Consider the following 19,182-nt stretch of genomic DNA (forward strand, 5'->3'; position numbering starts at 1 on the left):
GCATCCTAAAGTAATCCTACCGCATAGTACTGCCGAGTTGGCTTAAAAGTTCTAGTGCTGTGTTTGCTGTTCATCATAAACCAATACATCCTGTGGCAGAGGATCGTACGGGTTTCATTCCGATCAAGTCTGTGGCAGAGACTTTTGTTCGTGCTGCGTACTGGCTGCTAGGTTAGTGAGAGAAACCTACCCGGGCGAGCAAAGATTGAACTCTACAGAGAGAGTATATTCATCTACAAGCTTTCAATTCCTAATACTACACTAAGAAAAGGTATTTGAACTTCCCTGAAACTTTCCTTCAACCTCTTTCCTGCTATTTCCTTTAATTCACGTTTATTAAAGCATTGGAAAAGATACTCAAGTGTCCGGTGCCTACATTGTTTGGTGTTAAACTCAACGGGACCCTAGACCCAGTTCTGGTGAAATAGAGGTAGCAAAGGTGACGGTAACAGCCCGCTTAAACCAGCAGCTCCACCAAGAGTAATTGCTACACAGAGATTGAACTGTTTCCCCCATCCTCCAGGTCGTTTATGAACAAATTAATTATGTATATTATTTTTTTATTCTTTTTGTGCATGAATATTGAGTTTGATATTGAACATTTTTAGGTTGTGTACTTATATATTTTTACCGTACTACTGAATAATAATAACCTGATGTTGCTCAATAACAGATGGCACTGATAAATGGCACTGATAGGTACTGGTAGGCGGCACTGATAAGTGACACTGATGATGCGGCACTGATTGGCAGCACTGATGGGCACTGATAGGTGGCACTGGTGGGCACTGATTAGCAGTACTGATGGGCACTAAAAAATGGCTGATTAGCAGCATTGGAGGGCACTAATTAGCAGCACCGGTGGGCAGTAAAGGGACCGATGTTCCTCTAACAGTAGTCGGTAATGCCTTTCTTCTTTTCTTCATGCTGACAGCGTAAGGATAAAAAAAAGCAGATAACCGACTTCTGTTTACTTCCATGATCAGCAGTCAAAGGCTTGCAGCTGATCACGTGGTAAAGGGCCCACTATAATTGGCACTTTTCCCCAGATCTGTGATCAGCCGAGTCCCAAGGGCAGCGGGAGAATGAGAGGACGTCCCTGTACGCCCTCCCAGAATTTTAAACCCACGCTGCAGCCGTCTTTCAGCTATAGCGCAGGCGCCAAGTAGTTAAGTTCCTGAAGTCGCTCTCGATATGTTTTACCTCCCAGACCTTACACCATTTTTGTTACCCGTCTCTGGACTCGTTCTATCTTATTTACATCTTTTTGTAAGTTAGGTCTTCAGAACTGGACACAGTATTCTAAACGAGGTCATACTAAGGATCTATATAGGGGAATCAGAACCTCCTTACTCCTGCTGGTGATCCCTCTAGTGATGCATCCTAGAATTCTATTCGCTTTTCCCACTGCCTGGTTACACTGTTTGCTCATTTCGCAACCAATACTATTTATATACTATTATATTATTACATTATATTCTATTTTACTATATTATATTATTATTATTATATTCCATATTACTTTTTTTATGATATTATATTTTATTTTACTATAGTATTATATTAATAATATATTATATTCTATATTAAGGATGAGCTCAGGTGTGTTCGCAACTACATGTGCCCGCGCCCGCCAGGAAGCTGACACTCCACAAGTGCTAATCACAGCCGCGGATCAGGAAATGTCTGTGATTAGCGCTGCAGAGTGTCAGCTTCCTGGCGGGCGCGGGCATGTGTAGTTGCAAACACACCTGAGCTCATCCTTATTCTATATCACTATATCATTAATTTATATTTTACTGTATTATATATTACTATATTATATTTTACTGTATTATTATATTATATATTACTATATTATATAATATTTTCCATATTATTATATCATTATATATTTAATTTTGCTATATTGTTATATTATTATTTTACTCTACATTACTATATTATATTATATATGTTACAATGTTATTATATTATATTATTATTTTATTATATTGTTTTATTTTGGACTTGCAATCTCTATCTCATGATGGAGCTAAAGGGAAAAATAAAACTATTTTACTTTCTGTATTCTTTTGTTGTATAGTTGCTATAACTATATGGTGTTCATTTATACTCTGTCAGCTGTCACAAGAGGTGGAAATGTATTCTCTAGCTGTGTTGTTCGCAGTAAGTCAGCGTTCGCCTTGGGCTACAACAAAATGGCCGCCCCGTGTCTCTGTTCACAGGAACTAAGGACATTCTAGAATTTCTTGGCTCGCTGGCCTGTAAAAGAACCTGATGCTGCACGTTGGAGGCTGCGATTGGATGAGACTTATCAGGTTGTAATTGGACTGCCAAGTCACATGACGGCTGAAGGGGAAGTTAGCGGAGAGAATCTGGAACGGTGAGATGTATGGGATGTGTGACTTGTCACCTGGAATTCGGTGTGATCGGCCTCACAGGGCGGGGGTGGGCTTTGTGTGTCTTCCCGGCCATTAGCTGTCTGCGTGTTGTCAGGGGATGGGGATTCCATTTCTATGGTTTGTTGTTTACATGTCTTCTTCTGTATGACTGACTGACCCTATAGACGGCAGTGTGAGGACTGGATATACACTGGATGGGGATTTCTAGGAATAGTGGAATATTATAGGTGTCAGTCACCATTGTCTTCCATTATATCCTCGAAAATCTGTTATTGGTCTACAAACTGCACAGATGTGACCCTGTGATAGTCTTATCTGGCCCTTGGGGTGATGATCCTCCCGCTGGCGCCAATGATGGGTCGCTGTTCCTCCCGCTGGCGCCAATGATGGGTCGCTGTTCCTCCCGCTGGCGCCAATGATGGGTCGCTGTTCCTCCCGCTGGCGCCAATGATGGGTCGCTGTTCCTCCCGCTGGCGCCAATGATGGGTCGCTGTTCCTCCCGCTGGCGCCAATGATGGGTCGCTGTTCCTCCCGCTGGCGCCAATGATGGGTCGCTGATCCTCCCGCTGGCGCCAATGATGGGTCGCTGATCCTCCCGCTGGCGCCAATGATGGGTCGCTGATCCTCCCGCTGGCGTCAATGATGGGTCGCTGATCCTCCCGCTGGCGTCAATGATGGGTCGCTGATCCTCCCGCTGGCGTCAATGATGGGTCGCTGATCCTCCCGCTGGCGTCAATGATGGGTCGCTGTTCCTCCCGCTGGCGTCAATGATGGGTCGCTGTTCCTCCCGCTGGCGTCAATGATGGGTCGCTGATCCTCCCGCTGGCGTCAATGATGGGCCGCTGATCCTCCCGCTGGCGCCAATGATGGGTCGCTGTTCCTCCTGCTGGCACCAATGATGGGTCGCTTATCCTTCCGCTGGCGCCAATGATGGGTCGCTGTTCCTCCTGCTCATACCAGCGATGGGTCGCTGTTCCTCCCGCTGGCGCCAATGATGGGTCACTGTTCCTCCCGCTGGCGTCATTGATGGGTCACTGTTCCTCCCGCTGGTGCCAATGATGGTTTGCTGTTCCTCTCGCTGGCGCCAATGATGGTTTGCTGTTCCTCTCGCTGGCGCCAATGATGGTTTGCTGTTCCTCCCGCTGGCGCCAATGATGGGTCGCTGTTCCTCCCGCTGGCGCCAATGATGGGTCGCTGTTCCTCCCGCTGGCGCCAATGATGGGTCGCTGTTCCTCCCGCTGGCGCCAATGATGGGTCGCTGTTCCTCCCGCTGGCGCCAATGATGGGTCGCTGTTCCTCCCGCTGGCGCCAATGATGGGTCGCTGTTCCTCCCGCTGGCGCCAATGATGGGTCGCTGTTCCTCCCGCTGGCGCCAATGATGGGTCGCTGTTCCTCCCGCTGGCGCCAATGATGGGTCGCTGTTCCTCCCGCTGGCGCCAATGATGGGTCGCTGTTCCTCCCGCTGGCGCCAATGATAAGTCGCTGTTCCTCCCGCTGGCGCCAGAAACCAAAAAAGTAAAGGTTTCACCCCAAGGCGCTAGGATCCCGAGTCGCATTTCCATGCTGTTATCCTCACCTGAATTACCAGTTATGGCAAGCCAGGGTGAGCCATTGGAACAAATTGATGGTGCAACTGCTTCTCACATCTCAGCCCCTGTATACGTGACTGAAGATGTCCTTTCCTCCTCCCTGCAGGGTCTGGAAGAAAGATTAGCGGCTTTAATTGCATCCTCCATTCAAATGGATAGGAAGCGTGCTAGATCCCCCTCCCCCACTTCAGAACCTTGGCAAGGGGAACAGTGGGCACAGGATGAGGTGTTACCCTCAGTTGATCAGGAGGAAAAACAAACCGATGATGATTCCTCTGCGGAGGAAACAACGGTAGATGAGCCTTTTTCAGCCTCTCAATCTGAGAAATTGCTGATACAATCTCTTACGGAGATGGTTCGTTCTACTTTCATGCTACCCCTAACGGAGTCTCCTGAAAGTTCGGTTTCTTCCTTGGGTTCCTTAAAACCCTCTCAACCTTTGCATGTGTTTCTTGCACAGTGCATTACTAGAACAGCTTATTTTTGCTGAATGGGACCACCCGGATAAGCATTTTCTCCCTCCTAAGAGTTTTGAAATTCTCTATCCCCTGGAGGAGAAATTCTCCAAAAGATGGAAAATACCAGCAGTTGACGCTGCGATTTCCAATGTGAATAAAGGCCTAACTTGTCCAGTAGACAATGCACAGATGCTTAAGGATCCAACAGATAAGGAGTTGGAATCCCTGTTAAGATCTACTTTTTCCATGGCAGGTGCCATTACTCAGGCTGCAGACGCTGCAATAAGCGTCTGTCAGTCCCTAAAGGACCAATTTAAGCATACCGTTCGAGAGCTTCCTGCACAACAAGCTCGGGCTTTGGCTGAACTACTTATGCTTGTGCATATGCATAGAATCCTGTGGTTAAAAATTTGGTCAGTTGAAGCACCATGTAAAGACCTCCTAACTGGGCTCCCTTTTCATGGGGAGCGAACTATTTGGAGAAGATTTGGACAAATATATCCAAACAATTTCTAGTGGGAAAAGTACTCTTTTGCCAGTCAAAAGAAAGTATAAACGCCCTTCATTTAAAACGGGCTCTTTCCCCTACGTCAAGGGCTTCCGACTCTAGGCAGGGGTGACGGTCTCCACCATCATACTCTAGAGGAAAATCTCAGAGTCAGACCCAGGCTCAAAAGAAGTCCTGGGGTCGGAAACCTGCAAGCCAGAATCCTAAAGCCTCATTATGAAGAGGCAACCCCCCTCACCAAGGTGGGGGGAAGACTTCTGCAGTTTTCAGAAGTCTGGAAAGAAGAAATTCAGAACAGATGGGTCATCTCCACGGTAAAGCTGGGGTACAAGCTGGAATTTCGGGACTTTCTACCATCTCGCTTCCTGAGGTCAAGCGTTCCCAAAGATCCAGAGAAAAGACAATCTCTGTTTCAGGCACTAGACCGATTAATATCTCAAGGGGTGATCATACAGATACCCACAAAAGAGCAAGGTTTGGGTTTTTGTTCAAACTTTTTTATGGTACCGAAACCAAATGGAGATGTCAGTCCCATTCTAGATGTAAGAAATCTAAATCGGTTCTGAAGATCCTCTCCTTTCACATGGAGATGATCGGGTCAATGGTTTCTATCCTTCTAGGAGGAGAACTTCTGGCATCAATGGACATCAGGGATGCATATCTGCATGTCCCTATATTTCCCGCTCATCAAAAGTTTCTGCGGTTAGAGTTAGAACAGTAGCATTTCCAGTTTGTAGCCCTGCCCTTCGGGCTAGCCACAGAACCCCGGGTGTTCACCAAAGTTCTAGCCCCACCTCTAGCCAGGTTAAGGGCACAGGGCATAACAGACGTAGCGTACCTAGACTATCTATTACTAATAGATCAGTCGGTGACTCATTTGGAGCAAAGCGTACGCACTACAACCAGCTATCTGAAGAGTTGGGTTGGATTCTCAACCTAGGGAAATCTTCCTTAATACCGCAAAAAAAAAAGAAGCTGGAGTACTTCGGTCTGATCATAGACACAGCCCAGGATAGGATGTTCTTGCCTCAGGCAAATATCAACTCCATAAGAGTTGGTGCGGATGGTCAGGTCAAATGGCGATCCCTCCATTCACCTTTGCATGAGATTGCTAGGAACCGTGGTGGCTTCATTCGAAGCAGTTCCCTATGCTCAGTTTCATTTAAGACTGTTGCAAAACAGTATCCTGTCTGCTTGGAACAAAACAATTCAAGCTTTAGACTAGCCAATGCAGCTGTCCCTAAGATTGTCCCAAAGCCTCACTTGGTGGTTACTAACCCAGAATCTGCTGAAAGGAAAATCCTTCAGACCAGTCATCTGGAAAGTAGTAACGACGGATGCCAGCCTTTAGGCTGGGGAGCAGTACTAGAAAAGACAACTGTCCAGGGACAGTGGTCAAGAACAGAAAAGAACCTTGTCCATCAATATCCTAGAGATTCGGGCAGTACGTCTGGCTCTAAAGGCCTGGACTTTCAGGTTACAGTATTGTCCTGTCAGGATTCAATCCGACAATGCCACAGCTGTGGCCTATATCAATCACCAAGGGGGCATCGAAAGTCTCTCAGCGCAGTGAGAGGTGAACCATATTCTAACTTAGGCAGAAAGGAATGTTCCATGCCTATCGGCAGTCTTCTTTCCGGGAGTAGAGAATTGGCAGGCGGACTACTTGAGTCGCCAGCAGTTATTCCCAGTTGAATGGTCTCTTCACCCTGACATATTTCAGGCTGTTTGCCAAAGATGGGTGACTCCGGACGTAGATCTTCTAGCGTCCAGGTTCAACATGAAGTTAATCAACTTCGTGGCCAGAACAAGGGATCCATTCGCATGTGGAACGGATGCGTTGGTGACCCCATGGGATCAGTTCTCACTGATCTATGCATTCCCCCCTATTCAGTTGCTGCCACGACTTCTTGCAGGATCAAGCTGGAAAGAAAGCCGGTAATTCTGGTGGCTTCAGCATGGCCCAGAAGGTCCTGGTATGCAGAAATCGTAAAGATGGCAGTGGAGGGCACATGGTTCCTCCCACTACGGCCAGATCTGCTCTCACAGGGACCGATATTCCATCCTTCCTTACGGTCTCTAAATTTAACGGCTTGGCTATTGAAACCCACATTCTGAAGAAACGTGGGCTTTCCAGGTCAGTTATCTCTACCCTGATTAGTGCAAGGAAGCCAGCTTCCAGAACTATAGAGTCTGGAGGGCTTATGTTTCCTGGTGTGAATCCAAGGGTTGGCACCCTCGGAGATATATCATAGGCAGAATTCTTGCCTTTCTACAATTAGGGGTAGAAATGAAATTGGCCTTGAGTACTATTAAAGGCCAAGTCTCAGCTTTATCGCTCTTATTTCAAAAGACCACTTGCTACTTTATAGATAAAAGGGGATTTTGCGAGCCACAATGGTATATTGCCTCAAATGTGGAAATCACCTAGCTGCCCGCGCAGAACACGTTTTATATGCCGTGCAATACAATGTATACAAAAGATACGCTGCGCTAAGGTGAAAATGTCAATCTGGAGATCATTAATGCATATGAGGTATACTGAAAATACCGCATAAGCGGCTTATCCAGCCACAGCAAGGCACAAAGGATATATGTATAAAAATTTTTTTTAAAAAAGTGATTATAAGGTGCAATGTGTAAATAATATACTAGATGTATACTATTAGAATAAGAGTAGCGATGATTAAACTACTAACTGTATAATAAATTAAAAATGATTTATATAATCTGAAATTTACCGTGTAAAATATATATATATATATATATATATATATATATATATATATATATATATATATATATATATATATATATGTAATATCACAGTGATAAGTGCAAAAAATACAACAAAGTGCCAAGTGCCACACAATGAGTGTGAATATCAAATCCAAGATGTGTTACGTGGTTATTAAAGTCCAATTTATGAAAGAAATGCACATAAAGTCCATAAAAACAGTTCATAAAAAATCCAACGTGTGTGCATTAATCTTAGTGCTCAGAATTCCATGCTCAAGTGCCATCCAGTGACCCCCCCCCCCCCCCCACCCCCCCCCCCCCCCCCCCGGGGGAAAGCCGCTCACCTCAGAGCTTGCGACTCAGCTGTGAGACTGAATCTAAACACACTTATGAGCCATCCCATGGCTCAGTGATGGAATCCAGATACACAGTATTCAGCAGCAGCTCCACAGTTAGGAATAAAGGAAAAGAAAAACTGGATAGTGTGATATTGTTTATAAATGTTTATTGGAATAAAAGCTCCCCACATTAGGGTACTCACATTTGCAAGATGGGCGAGTGCACCAATCTGATAACAGTCTCCAAAATTTGCCTCAAAGTTTGCCTGTCAGGAGGGATAAGCTGTGCGTCTCATCTCAGTGGAGTGAGGCCAGGGGCCAGGACGGAGCACAGAGCCTTTCACTCCACTGAGATGAGACGCACAGCTTATCCCTCCTGACAGGCAAACTTTGAGGCAAATTTTGGAGACTGTTATCAGATTGGTGCACTCGCCCATCTTGCAAATGTGAGTACCCTAATGTGGGGAGTGGGGGAATACTGTGTATCTGGATTCCATCACTGAGCCGTGGAATGGCTCATAAGCGTGTTTAGATTCAGTCTCACAGCTGAGTCGCACACTCTGAGGTGAGCGGCTGTCCCCGGGGGGCTCACTGGATGGCACTTGAGCATGGAATTCTAAGCACTAAGATTAATGCACGCACGTTGGATTTTTTATGAACTGTTTTTATGGACTTTATGTGCATTTCTTTCATAAATTGGACTTTAATAACCACGTATCACATCTTGGATTTGATATTCACACTCATTGTGTGGCACTTGGCACTTTGTTGTATTTTTTGCACTTATCACTGTGATTATATATATATATATATATATATATATATATATATATATATATATATATATATATATATATATATATATATATATATATATATATATATATATATTTTTACATGGTAAATTTCAGATTATATAAATAATTTTTCATTTATTATATATACAGTTAGTAGTTTAATCATCGCTACTCTTATCCTAATGGTATACATCTAGTATATTATTTACACATTGCACCTTATAATCACTTTAAAAAAAAAAAAAAATTTTTTATACATATATCCTTTGTGCCTTGCTGTGGCTGGCTAAGCCGCTTATGCAGTATTTTCAGTTTACCTCATATGCATTAATGATCTCCAGATTGACATTTTCACCTTAGCGCAGCGTATCTTTTGTATACACTTGCTACTTTAGTCCAGGGTTTTATACAAGGGGTGATGTGGCTTATTCCGCACCCGTCAAACCTCCCTTGAACCCTTGAGACTTGAGCTTAGTTTTGTCTGTGTTACAAAAAACAGCCATTTGAACCAATACAACATATTCCCCTAGTCCTTCTGACAAGGAAGTTGGTATTTTTGGTTGCTATATCCTCAGCAAGGAGGATTTCGGAATTGGCTGCTCTTTCTTGTAAAGAGTCATATTTGATTTGTCATGTGGACAGAGTGGTGTTACGCCCTCGTCCAGACTTTTTCTTATCAAATATGGTTTCAGGTTTCACCTGAACCAAGATATTGTCCTGCCATCGTTTTTTCCAAAACCGTGTTCCAGGGAAGAAGAGTCACTACATTGTCTTAATGTGGTGAGAGCAGTGAAAATCTGTTTTAAGGCAACTACTCAGATTCGTAAGACTGATGTCTTATTAATTCTGCCAGAGGTTCCTAGGAAAGGACAGGCAGCGTCGAAATCCACTGTCGCTAAGTGGATTCGACAAGTGATAATTCAAACTTATGATTTAAGGGGTAAAATTCTCCCCATTTCAAGTTAAGGCGCATTCTACCAGGTCGGTTAGTGCTTCTTGGGCAGTGCGTCACCAGGCCTCCATGGCTCAGAACTGTAAGGCCGCAACTTGGTCTTCAGTGTATACATTCACAAAATTTTATCAGGTGGATGTGAGGAGGTATGAGGCTATCGCCTTCGGGCGCAGTGTGCTGCAGTCAGCAGTATAAATCCTCAAGTCTTTGGGTACCCCACGGGTTAGTCTCTCCCTCCCCTCAAGTAGCATTGCTATGGGACGTCCCCTTAAGTAATTACTTAAGGCTCTGTGTCCCATGATGTACGATAAAGAAAATAGGATTTTTATTACAGCTTACCTGTAAAATCCTTTTCTTGGAGTACATCATGGGACACAGAGGTCCCTCCCCTCTTTTGGGATTAAGTATATTGATTTGCTACAAAAACTGATGTGCTCCTGGAAAGAGGAGGGGTTATATAGGGAGTGAACTTTCTTGATTGGGCATAACCAGTGTCAACACCTGAAGGTGGCCTATAACCCATTAAGTAAGTAGTTAAGGCTCTGTGTCCCATGATGTACTCCAAGAAAAGGATTTTACAGGTAAGCTGTAATAAAAATGATATTTTTGTAGCTGGGTGAGCAAAGTTCCCCATCAGGTCCAATCTCTTGTGATTGAGAGCATGCACTGGGCAGATCCATAGTCATTAGGACAGCCAGCTATTGGATATATAATTCACCCACTGCCTTTTGTCAATTACAAGGAGAGAGTGGACCTGATAGGGAACTAGTGTCTCAGTTTTCTCATCGGGTTCCCCCACTGTCAGCTGTGAAGCTGACAGTCCTTGCCAACCAGTGACAGGTGGGTAAGGTAGAAGGGTAGTGACAGCAAACATGCTGCTCTGTCTATCTTTGTACACCAACTTACAGTTGGCCTTAAAGCAGATCTGAACCCATCAATTTTAAATAAGTCCTCCTTCCACTTTTTGTTATCCTCCCCATCCTCCAACACTTTGGGACATTTTTTTTTTTTTTTTTGGGTGGGGGGGAGCGGGTACCTTGTTTTGGTAGGTACCTGCTCCCACTTCCAGTTGGATCGTGTAAAGAAATTCATAGGATTTCTTCTATTGCATCCATAGTCTTCTTGGGGTGTGTGTGATGTCCTAGAAAATGGCATAGGCGCTGGTCAGCTTGTGTTTTGTGTTATACCTGATTACTAATTCGATTTTCTGCACTGCCTTGCTTTCTTGCAGCCATCAAACATGTGGTTCCTGCTTGTTCTGCTTCCGTTACATGTTGGACTGGGTGGTGCGGTAGATACTGATTGGGTCCATTTGCCCAGTAAATGTGAAGGTATGCATGCCTGTGATAAATACAAAATGTTAGTATACTAAAGTGTCAGATTAGAACTGGCAGCATTGTAGCTTTTATCAGAACTGACCTGTTTTAGCCATTATCAGCCACCACAAGAAAAAAAAATCTTCTAACTAGTAGTTAAGACTAGGTCGGTAAGGCAGGCCATAGATTATGCGATTATTTATTCATTTTTTTCCTACCACCACAGGTAGCAGCAAAGAAAATTGCTTGATTCTCCCACAACACAGTCGGTGTTGATAGGGGCATCCCTCCCGCGGAGCCATCCCTGCTGGGAGAACACACTGATTGTGGCTAGTGGCCGTAATCTCATGCTAGAAACCAGACATGCTGATTGTACCCAAGTTGATCGATTTGGGTACAATCGGCCTACCCATAGATCGGTCGAATGGCCGAGATTTGAGCCATCGTGGCCGGCTTAAAGGATAGATGCCCATATTCAGGGTGTAACATGTTATGAATGCAGTGACCCCTGATCCCCGCCGTGACAGCAGACCGGGGATCTCCTCCCTGTGTCTGCTGCCACAATTCAGTAAACGATGCGGCCATCTTTTGAACATGGAAAACTACAAGGTCCGGCAGCCTTTATGGCTGTCAGCTTGTAGTTTTCAATGAACTACCATGGAGCGGTGAGAGCTGTAGTAGTTCATTAAAGGGGTTGTAAAGGCAAAAGGTTTTTTATAAAGGTTTTTCATAAGGTTTTGATAAAAAGCCTTCTGTGTGTGGCAGCCCTCCTAACACTTACCTGAGGTCCCTCTCTGTCCCTCTCTTTCTTTCTGCCGTCCGAGATTCTCCCACCTATTTGGCTGAGACGCAGCAGCAGCACCATTGGCTGCCCCTCTCAATCAAAGTCAGCTAGCCACTCAGGGGAGAGAGGGGGCGGGACCAGGTTGGGGCTCTGTGTCTGAATGGACACAGGGAGCTATGACTCAGCTCGGTGACCCCATAGCAAGCTGCTTGCTGTGGGGGCACTCGGCAGGAGGGTGGGGCCAGGAGCTCCAGCCAGGGACCCGAGAAGAGGATCTGGGCTGCTCTGTGCAAATCCACTGCAACAGAGCAGGTAAGTCTAACATGTTTGTTATTTTTATAGGAAAAAAAAAATGAGACTTTACAATCACTTTAAGTCTTCCAGTCAGAATGTATCAGCTTCCTTGTACGAGGTACGAGCAACCCGATACATTGACAGATCTGCAGGAGACCTGCCTAGCACCGTCCATCTGCTGATCTCTGGTGCAATGCTTTACAGGCTCCTGCAATAAAAAATAATTAATGCATATTTTTTTACCTTCAAAATTATATGCATTTATTATTGTTTTTAAAAAGTGAACTTATCCTTTTAAGCTGCAGGACATAGACTTATACATTGACCATGGATAAGAATTGCTCAAATTCAGAATTGGGACAGAATAAGAGAAATGCTATTTCAGTGTAAATGTCAGCAAATGTAAAAAAAAATCAGGGACAAAATGCAAGTCTTTGTGCGGTATAGCTTTTAAAATGATAATTTAAGACTGCATATTCAAGTTCTTGCATAGGTTCCCCTGTGCGTGGTTCTCTTTTTAAAAACAGGGTGTTGGAACAAGGAATGAGCCAGGAGTAGGATTCCAGGGGGTGATGGCTTAAAATTCCTTATGAATGTGCAATTGCGGGGTCTTTAAGCCTGGGTTCTCAATACATGCTTCGAAGGATTGATGCACATGTGATGTACTCATCAATCCTTCCTTCATGCTTTCATTCTGAACAAATGGACTGTTGAATGAGATTTATGAAATGTATCTTCAGGGCTGGTTCACACTGGGAATCATTTTGAATGGTCTAAAATTGCATCGCACCAAAAGTAGTACATACACTACTTTTGGAAGTGCATTGCAACCAGATCGCATGCCATACAATGCGGACAAACGCACTGCGTTTGACATCTGCTGCAGTGCGTTTTGAACGCGGTGCGGGAAACGTGCACAGAACGCGGGTTTCCAACACTGTATTCTGGTGTGAATGAGCCCTCAAAGTTCACCTGAAGTTACTAAAATCTTATTTTGCCCTGCTTGTTTTCTGTGGCATCTGGAACTTGGCAACCTGCAAGGCTTTTAATGTAAACCAGGAGTGTCAAACTTAATTTCAACATGGGCCACATCAGCATTATGAAAGCAAAAAACAGAAAGCGCTTCTAAGTGTAGTATTAAGGAGTATTTATTCATAAAAATCGGTTAAAAACACTTACAATGTAGTAGATCAAATGAGCATCTCAGTCAGCATAATAGGCATCCTGTAAAGTCCTTCACCTCTAGGGGGAGGGAGAGCTGGCTCACAGCTGTGACAGGAGAGGGAGAAGCGAGGAAGCAAGATAGCCGATGGGCTTCCGGAACCACGCTGGAACATATAGGCTAGAGCTGATGTCGGGGGGGGGGGGGGGGGGGGGGGCGGTAACGTGTTTTGGAGCATGAGCAATTCACTCCTTCATCAGACCGCTCACATCAGCATTATGGTTGCCCTCAAAGGGCCGGTTGTATCTGTAAGACTAGATTTCTAGAGCCCACACCCCCCTTGCATTAGATGTCAAGAGTCCCTCACCCTCCCTTACATCACAGTGCCCTTACCTTGTGCTGCTGTCTGGAAGAGGCTGGGAAGCAAAATGTGCAGGGTATGAAGGAGGGCTGGAATCGGCTGTTGGACTCTGCTGAATGCTGAGACCAGGGGAGGCAGAGACGAGGGGGGTGCTACGGCTGCACAGAGAGGTGCAGGATCTGTAGGAGGAGTTCTGTCCTCCCTCTGCTGCTGAGATGGGGGAGGGGGCAGAGACGTGCCTCTTTGCAGCTGCACGGAGAAGCCCAGGATCAGTAGGAGGAGTTCTGCACTTCTCTCTGATGCCAACTGCTAAGACAAGGTGGGAGCGAAGATAAAGGAGGTGCCACATCTGCAAGAGAGGGCCACATGAAATGGCCTGGCGGACCAGATTCGGCCTGCAGGCCTTGTATTTGACACATGTGATGTAAACATACATCAGATGCTTTAAGTTGAAAGCCCACTTCAGCTTAACCTATGATCTTTGAAGATGAATCGCTTCATAGTACATGCAACTACAGTGGTCGGTTTGTATTTAAAGCTTTTACTGCTTGCTAAGAATGTGTAAAAACATCGATATCCATAGTCTGGGAACCGGTGCACTTTAACAAAACCTTTGTTGTGACAAATACAAATTGCATCTGGACTGATCTCAAAGACATATCGCTCTCTTCCTTTCACGTAAAACAAATGTATACTGTGACAGCGCAAGATATTGAATGGAACCATCCTCTCTCTTACGGACTGTAACTTTCACAGTATGACTCAATGCATGATGTTTTCTATTGCAGTTTGCAAGTATGTTGCTGTAGAACTGAAATCCTCTTTTGATGAGACATCTCGGACACATGAAGTGATTGATGCCCAATATGGATTTCTGGATGGCAGAAATAAGAAAAAGATCAAATACACAGACTCGTAAGTTCCTCTTATCCATTCTTGAAATAAATCCTAAATTGGTCTGCCATGGGAAAACGGGATTCCGGATTGCTGTGAGATTGATCGTCTGGCTTCTTTTGAATGGAAGGAGTGTGTGCTGATTGGCTGTCTCTTCCAGAAATACAGTTCTCCAAGTCCCCAAAGAACTTCAGTAGTGATCACGTGACCAATGTTGCATTTGTTAAGAAAAGGTGCATCTATTTCACAGCTTTGTTTAGCATTCATTTGTAGGTGAAACAAGTAGCTTAGATTATTGGAGCCCAGGATGGCTTTAAAGTCCAGCTCTATAGGTGGCCATAGACATTAGTTGAGTTTCTGCCATTCTGGCTGTTGTCTGGTGGTCGGAATGTCTGCGCATCCAACCATTGTATGGCAACCTTGAAGTATTGGCAGAAGTTGAAAATGATTGTTGAATCTCTCAAGGCACTCAGGGCACATACTAGCTCTTGGTCCTGTTCAGATCCTTGCAGTGTTTTTTTTTTTTTTTTTTTTTTAAATGAAATGGCATTTCTTTGTGCTGTAACTCCTCCCCAGGCTAAAGCCCAAATTATGAGTTACAGCAGGCACTGAAGCCACCTTTCCCATTTTTCCTTCTGCAGCCCCGTACCTCTACTTCTCCCTTGATATTATTTTTGTTATGAAAATATTTCATTGTACTGAAAGGGGAGACTGATTCCAGCCACCAGCTGGTCAGGGGTGAGAGACTACAGTATTAGCTGACTGGAGAGGGGTGCCCCCCACGACAACATATGCCAGTTACTACTATCTTGGACAAAGCATGAGTAGCTGATTACTCAGCTCAGTCTTTTCTTTCATTACAATAAGATATTTTCAGTACAGTTGACAGCAGAGAAGGCACTGGGCTCCAAGATTAGAGGGAACACTGCAGATGTTTCTGGTTGATTTCAGAAGAGAGATAGTGGTTGTACAGGCTCTGTGTGCATTGAGTCATGCCCCCTCTCCTTTGCATGCACTTGTAGTCAGAACTAATTAAAGTGGTTGTAAACCTCCAGAAATATGAACAAAGCATGTCCCTCTATAGTGTGTGTGTACTTATCTCAATTAGGAGCCCTAGTGTAATTTCTGTCTGCTGCTTCATTCCTCTATCAGTGTGTCACTTCAGTCATAAACTGACAAGGTTTCCTGACGCCAAGAGAAAAAATGTGACTGGGGCGGAACCTCCACCTGATTCACAGCCTCAGCTCTGTTCCTGTGTGCTGTTTTTCAGAGGGGTGTGTCCCTTCCCTCCAATCAGCTCTCAGAGCTCTCCTCACTGAGCTCTGCAGTATTTAATTACAGCTTTCTGCCCCCTTCTTTCTGATGGCTCAGGCAAGTTTTTTTAAATCATGGACTTTGTACGGATGTAGAGAACAGAAGACCTGCGATAAACAGGTATGACTTATGTAGGAGGATTTGTTTCATCTCTGTGTATTACTAGTGACTTCGCTGGGTATATGTAAGGGTTTACAACCACTTTAAAGTGGCTTGTTTTTCTGACTTTTAAGTCAGAAAATTAATTCCTACTAGATGACTTCAGGTTGGCTCCTTTTGCAGGTACAGTTATGTAAACCCTTAAAAATAAGTTTCTATACTATTTAAAATCCAATAATACATGGTCTCACCCTGCTCTGCACATGAGCACATGAGGTGTTGCATTCAAATTGCTGAATGGGATCTGGCTTGGGGTTTCTGCTGGTAATTCTTTAGTACAGTATATACTCGAGTATTAGCTGTCCTGGGTATAAGCCAAGGCACCTAATTTACCACAAAAAAACTGGGAAAACTTACTGACTTGAGTATAAGCCGAGGGTAAGAAATGCAGCAGCTACTGTAAGTGGAAAAGAGGGTCAACAATGCCCATCTGCAGCTGCATACCTCAGTGTCCATTGCATGCCCCGGTGTCTATTGCATGCCTCCCTGTGCCGATCTGCATCGCCTACCTATGCCGATCTGCATCTGCATGCCTCCCTGTGTTAATTGCAGCCTCCCTGTGCCGATCTGCATAGCTGATCTCTGTGTCATGAAGTCAGACAGCGGCCATTCCAGTCTACAAAAGCTGCACCTCCTCCTTGTCCTCGTCCGTGATAGGCGGAAGACTCAGTTTCCCAGCAGTCATTGTTCAGTGTTCCGCCTATCACGAACATCCTCTCATCCTCGTCCGTGGGATGAGGATGAGAGGACGTCCGTGATAGGCGGAACACTGAACACTAAGTCACTGCTGGGAAACTGAGTGTTTCCCTATCACGGAGGAGGAGGCACGGCTTTTGTACACTGGAATGGCTGCCATCTGACTGCATGACACGCTGATCAGGTAGGCAGATGGCAGTGACTCGAGTATAAGCCGAGGGGGGCACTTTCAGCACAAAAAAATGTGCTGAAAAACTCGGCTTATATTCGAGTATATACAGTATACAGTGGAACCTCGGATTACGAGCATAATCTGTTCCAGGAATATGCTCGTAATCCAAAGTACTTGCATATCAAAGCGAGTTTTCCCATTGAAGTCAATGGAAAAGAAAATAATTTGTTCCGCATTGACTTCAATAGGATGTAATACTGCATGTGGCCACAGGCGGGGGGTGGCACCAGAGAGCCTCGGAAACGTCCGAAAAGGCCCGAGCACACTTCGGCTGACCTCGGCAAACCTTGGAAAGACATCTACCCGCGATTTGCCACAGTGTGCTTGGGCCTTTCCGTGCATTTCCGAGCGGTGCCAATCGTCGAAGTTCAGCTCTGCTTGGCTCCGGCGCCCCCCACCTCAGGCCAAAAGAGGTACTGCACACTGCTTTTGGCCTGAATCGTGCTAGTTTTGCGAGACAATACTCGCAAACCGAGTTACGATTTTTAAAAATACAGTGCTCGTTTTGCGAAACGCTCGATAACCGCATTACTCACAAACTGAGGTTCCACTGTATATGTAATAGTACAGCAGAAAACTTCTAAGCAACATACAGTACTACAGTACAAAGTGGAATTGTCATCCTTGGAGCAATAGTTATTAAGAGGGCCTTGTCTGCACTCCAAAACATCTGGTTGCATCTGTTTTTGTTTCTTTTCTTTCTACTATTGTAAGTTGCTTGTTACCATTTTGCATATCGTATTTTTTTTTCGAATCGTCTTCCAGGGCAGCATCTGAGAGATAGGCTCCTCCTCCCTGAAACAGGAAACGCATTAGTCCACCATTATAAATTTCACAGTCTTACCTGCGTGCCTCAGTTGTTTGTGTTTTCTCCGGACTCACAGGAGCTGCAAAGAAATGTTTATAATTTTACTTCTGCCTGAGATTTCACCCCTACAGAGGGGTCTGCAATCATCCCCCCAAGCTGGAACTATGCACTGGCATTTCCCCCATACCATTTTTTCCTTGCTGGTGGAGGGACCTGCTGCAGCTTCCATCTGGGATCTTTCTCCAGGTGACAAGCAAGACATCGCCTGTGTAACAGAGGTGAAGTGAAGAACCTGGGGAATGCTTTACCCCCTGCCGCAGGCGCCGCCGAACGGGTAGGTGTTGGACAGCTTCCGCTTCTTTCCTGGGGTAGTGTCCACCCCCCGACGATTCCTCTTTTTGCCACTGCGTTCGTCATCCTCCACACCCCGCAGAACAAGCTGGTTCCCTTGTGGAGGCTCTGCAAGGCGTACCAAGATGGCGCCGATGCCGGAAAAGCGTCACGTGGCCAGGAGATAAACAGAGCGGGGCACTTCTGGTGACATGACTTCCAGGAGGCGGGAATTTCAAAAAAAAATATAGAGAAAAATTTTTACATTAAAAAAAAAAAAGATATATACAGCAGCAGAGTCCCCCTCCCTAATGTAAGCTCAGGAAGGAGGACACCAGCAGCAGCGATATGTGCAGGTACATCCACCAACCTGCATGGGGTCAGCTGGGGGCTGGGCCGGAGCTTAAGCAGGAAGCAGTTAAATAGGCTCCTCTAAGCAGAGGATCCTGGTAGCTAACCATGTCTGACGCTTCTCCACCCTGTCCTGCAAATCCTGCAACCCAGGACGGCTCCAAGGTAAGCCAGAATACTCCAGGGTCACCTCTGTCTTAGTCTCACTGAGAAACTGCCTACTTACGGGCAGGTTTTTTAACCGCCTACCTCACGGGGACCTTTTTTTAATGCTTGATTTTAGGCAAAGACCCCAGAGGAAAGAAAAGCAACAAAACATGTGCTTCATGCGGCCACCGGTTTTCCCCTGAATAGAAAAAACCCCTATGTCAAAAATGCATAGACAAAATGGTGGCCAAAGAATCTCATAAGGTTATCTAAAAGATTTGCTCAGCTCCTTCAAAATAGAAATAGAGCACCATGGCACTGCTGCGCTCAGCAATTGAGAAGTTGGAAGCACCAACAAGTGTCAGCCAGGCCAGTACCCCGTCTACCAGCGGGACATGCGTTCCTTCAGAGAACAGGCAGAACAAAAAACAATGACTGTCGCCAGGCGGGGGGCAGACTCGCAGTTTTTTCCCACCAGTGGATGGAAGCAACAAAAAACAAATTCATCTTACGCACCATAACGGATGGCTACGCAATAGAATTTTCTG

The 19,182-nt window shown here is 45.2% G+C and overlaps 1 protein-coding gene across 1 annotated transcript in view; it reads left to right on the forward strand.

Annotated features, from left to right (window-relative positions):
* Nucleotides 1-2,171: 2,171 nt before the first annotated feature.
* The window catches only part of CNPY3 (canopy FGF signaling regulator 3), a 35,259-nt gene continuing 18,248 nt past the window's right edge, over nucleotides 2,172-19,182 (forward strand). The window contains exons 1-3 of the mRNA XM_073597280.1: nucleotides 2,172-2,386; nucleotides 11,018-11,117; nucleotides 14,492-14,618. Of these exons, the coding sequence (XP_073453381.1) occupies nucleotides 11,027-11,117; nucleotides 14,492-14,618 (218 nt within the window). The 5' untranslated portion in view covers nucleotides 2,172-2,386; nucleotides 11,018-11,026. The remainder of the gene's footprint in view (nucleotides 2,387-11,017; nucleotides 11,118-14,491; nucleotides 14,619-19,182) is intronic.

Source organism: Aquarana catesbeiana, linkage group LG08, assembly GCF_042186555.1.
Source record: "Aquarana catesbeiana isolate 2022-GZ linkage group LG08, ASM4218655v1, whole genome shotgun sequence".
NCBI classification, from domain to species: domain Eukaryota; kingdom Metazoa; phylum Chordata; class Amphibia; order Anura; family Ranidae; genus Aquarana; species Aquarana catesbeiana.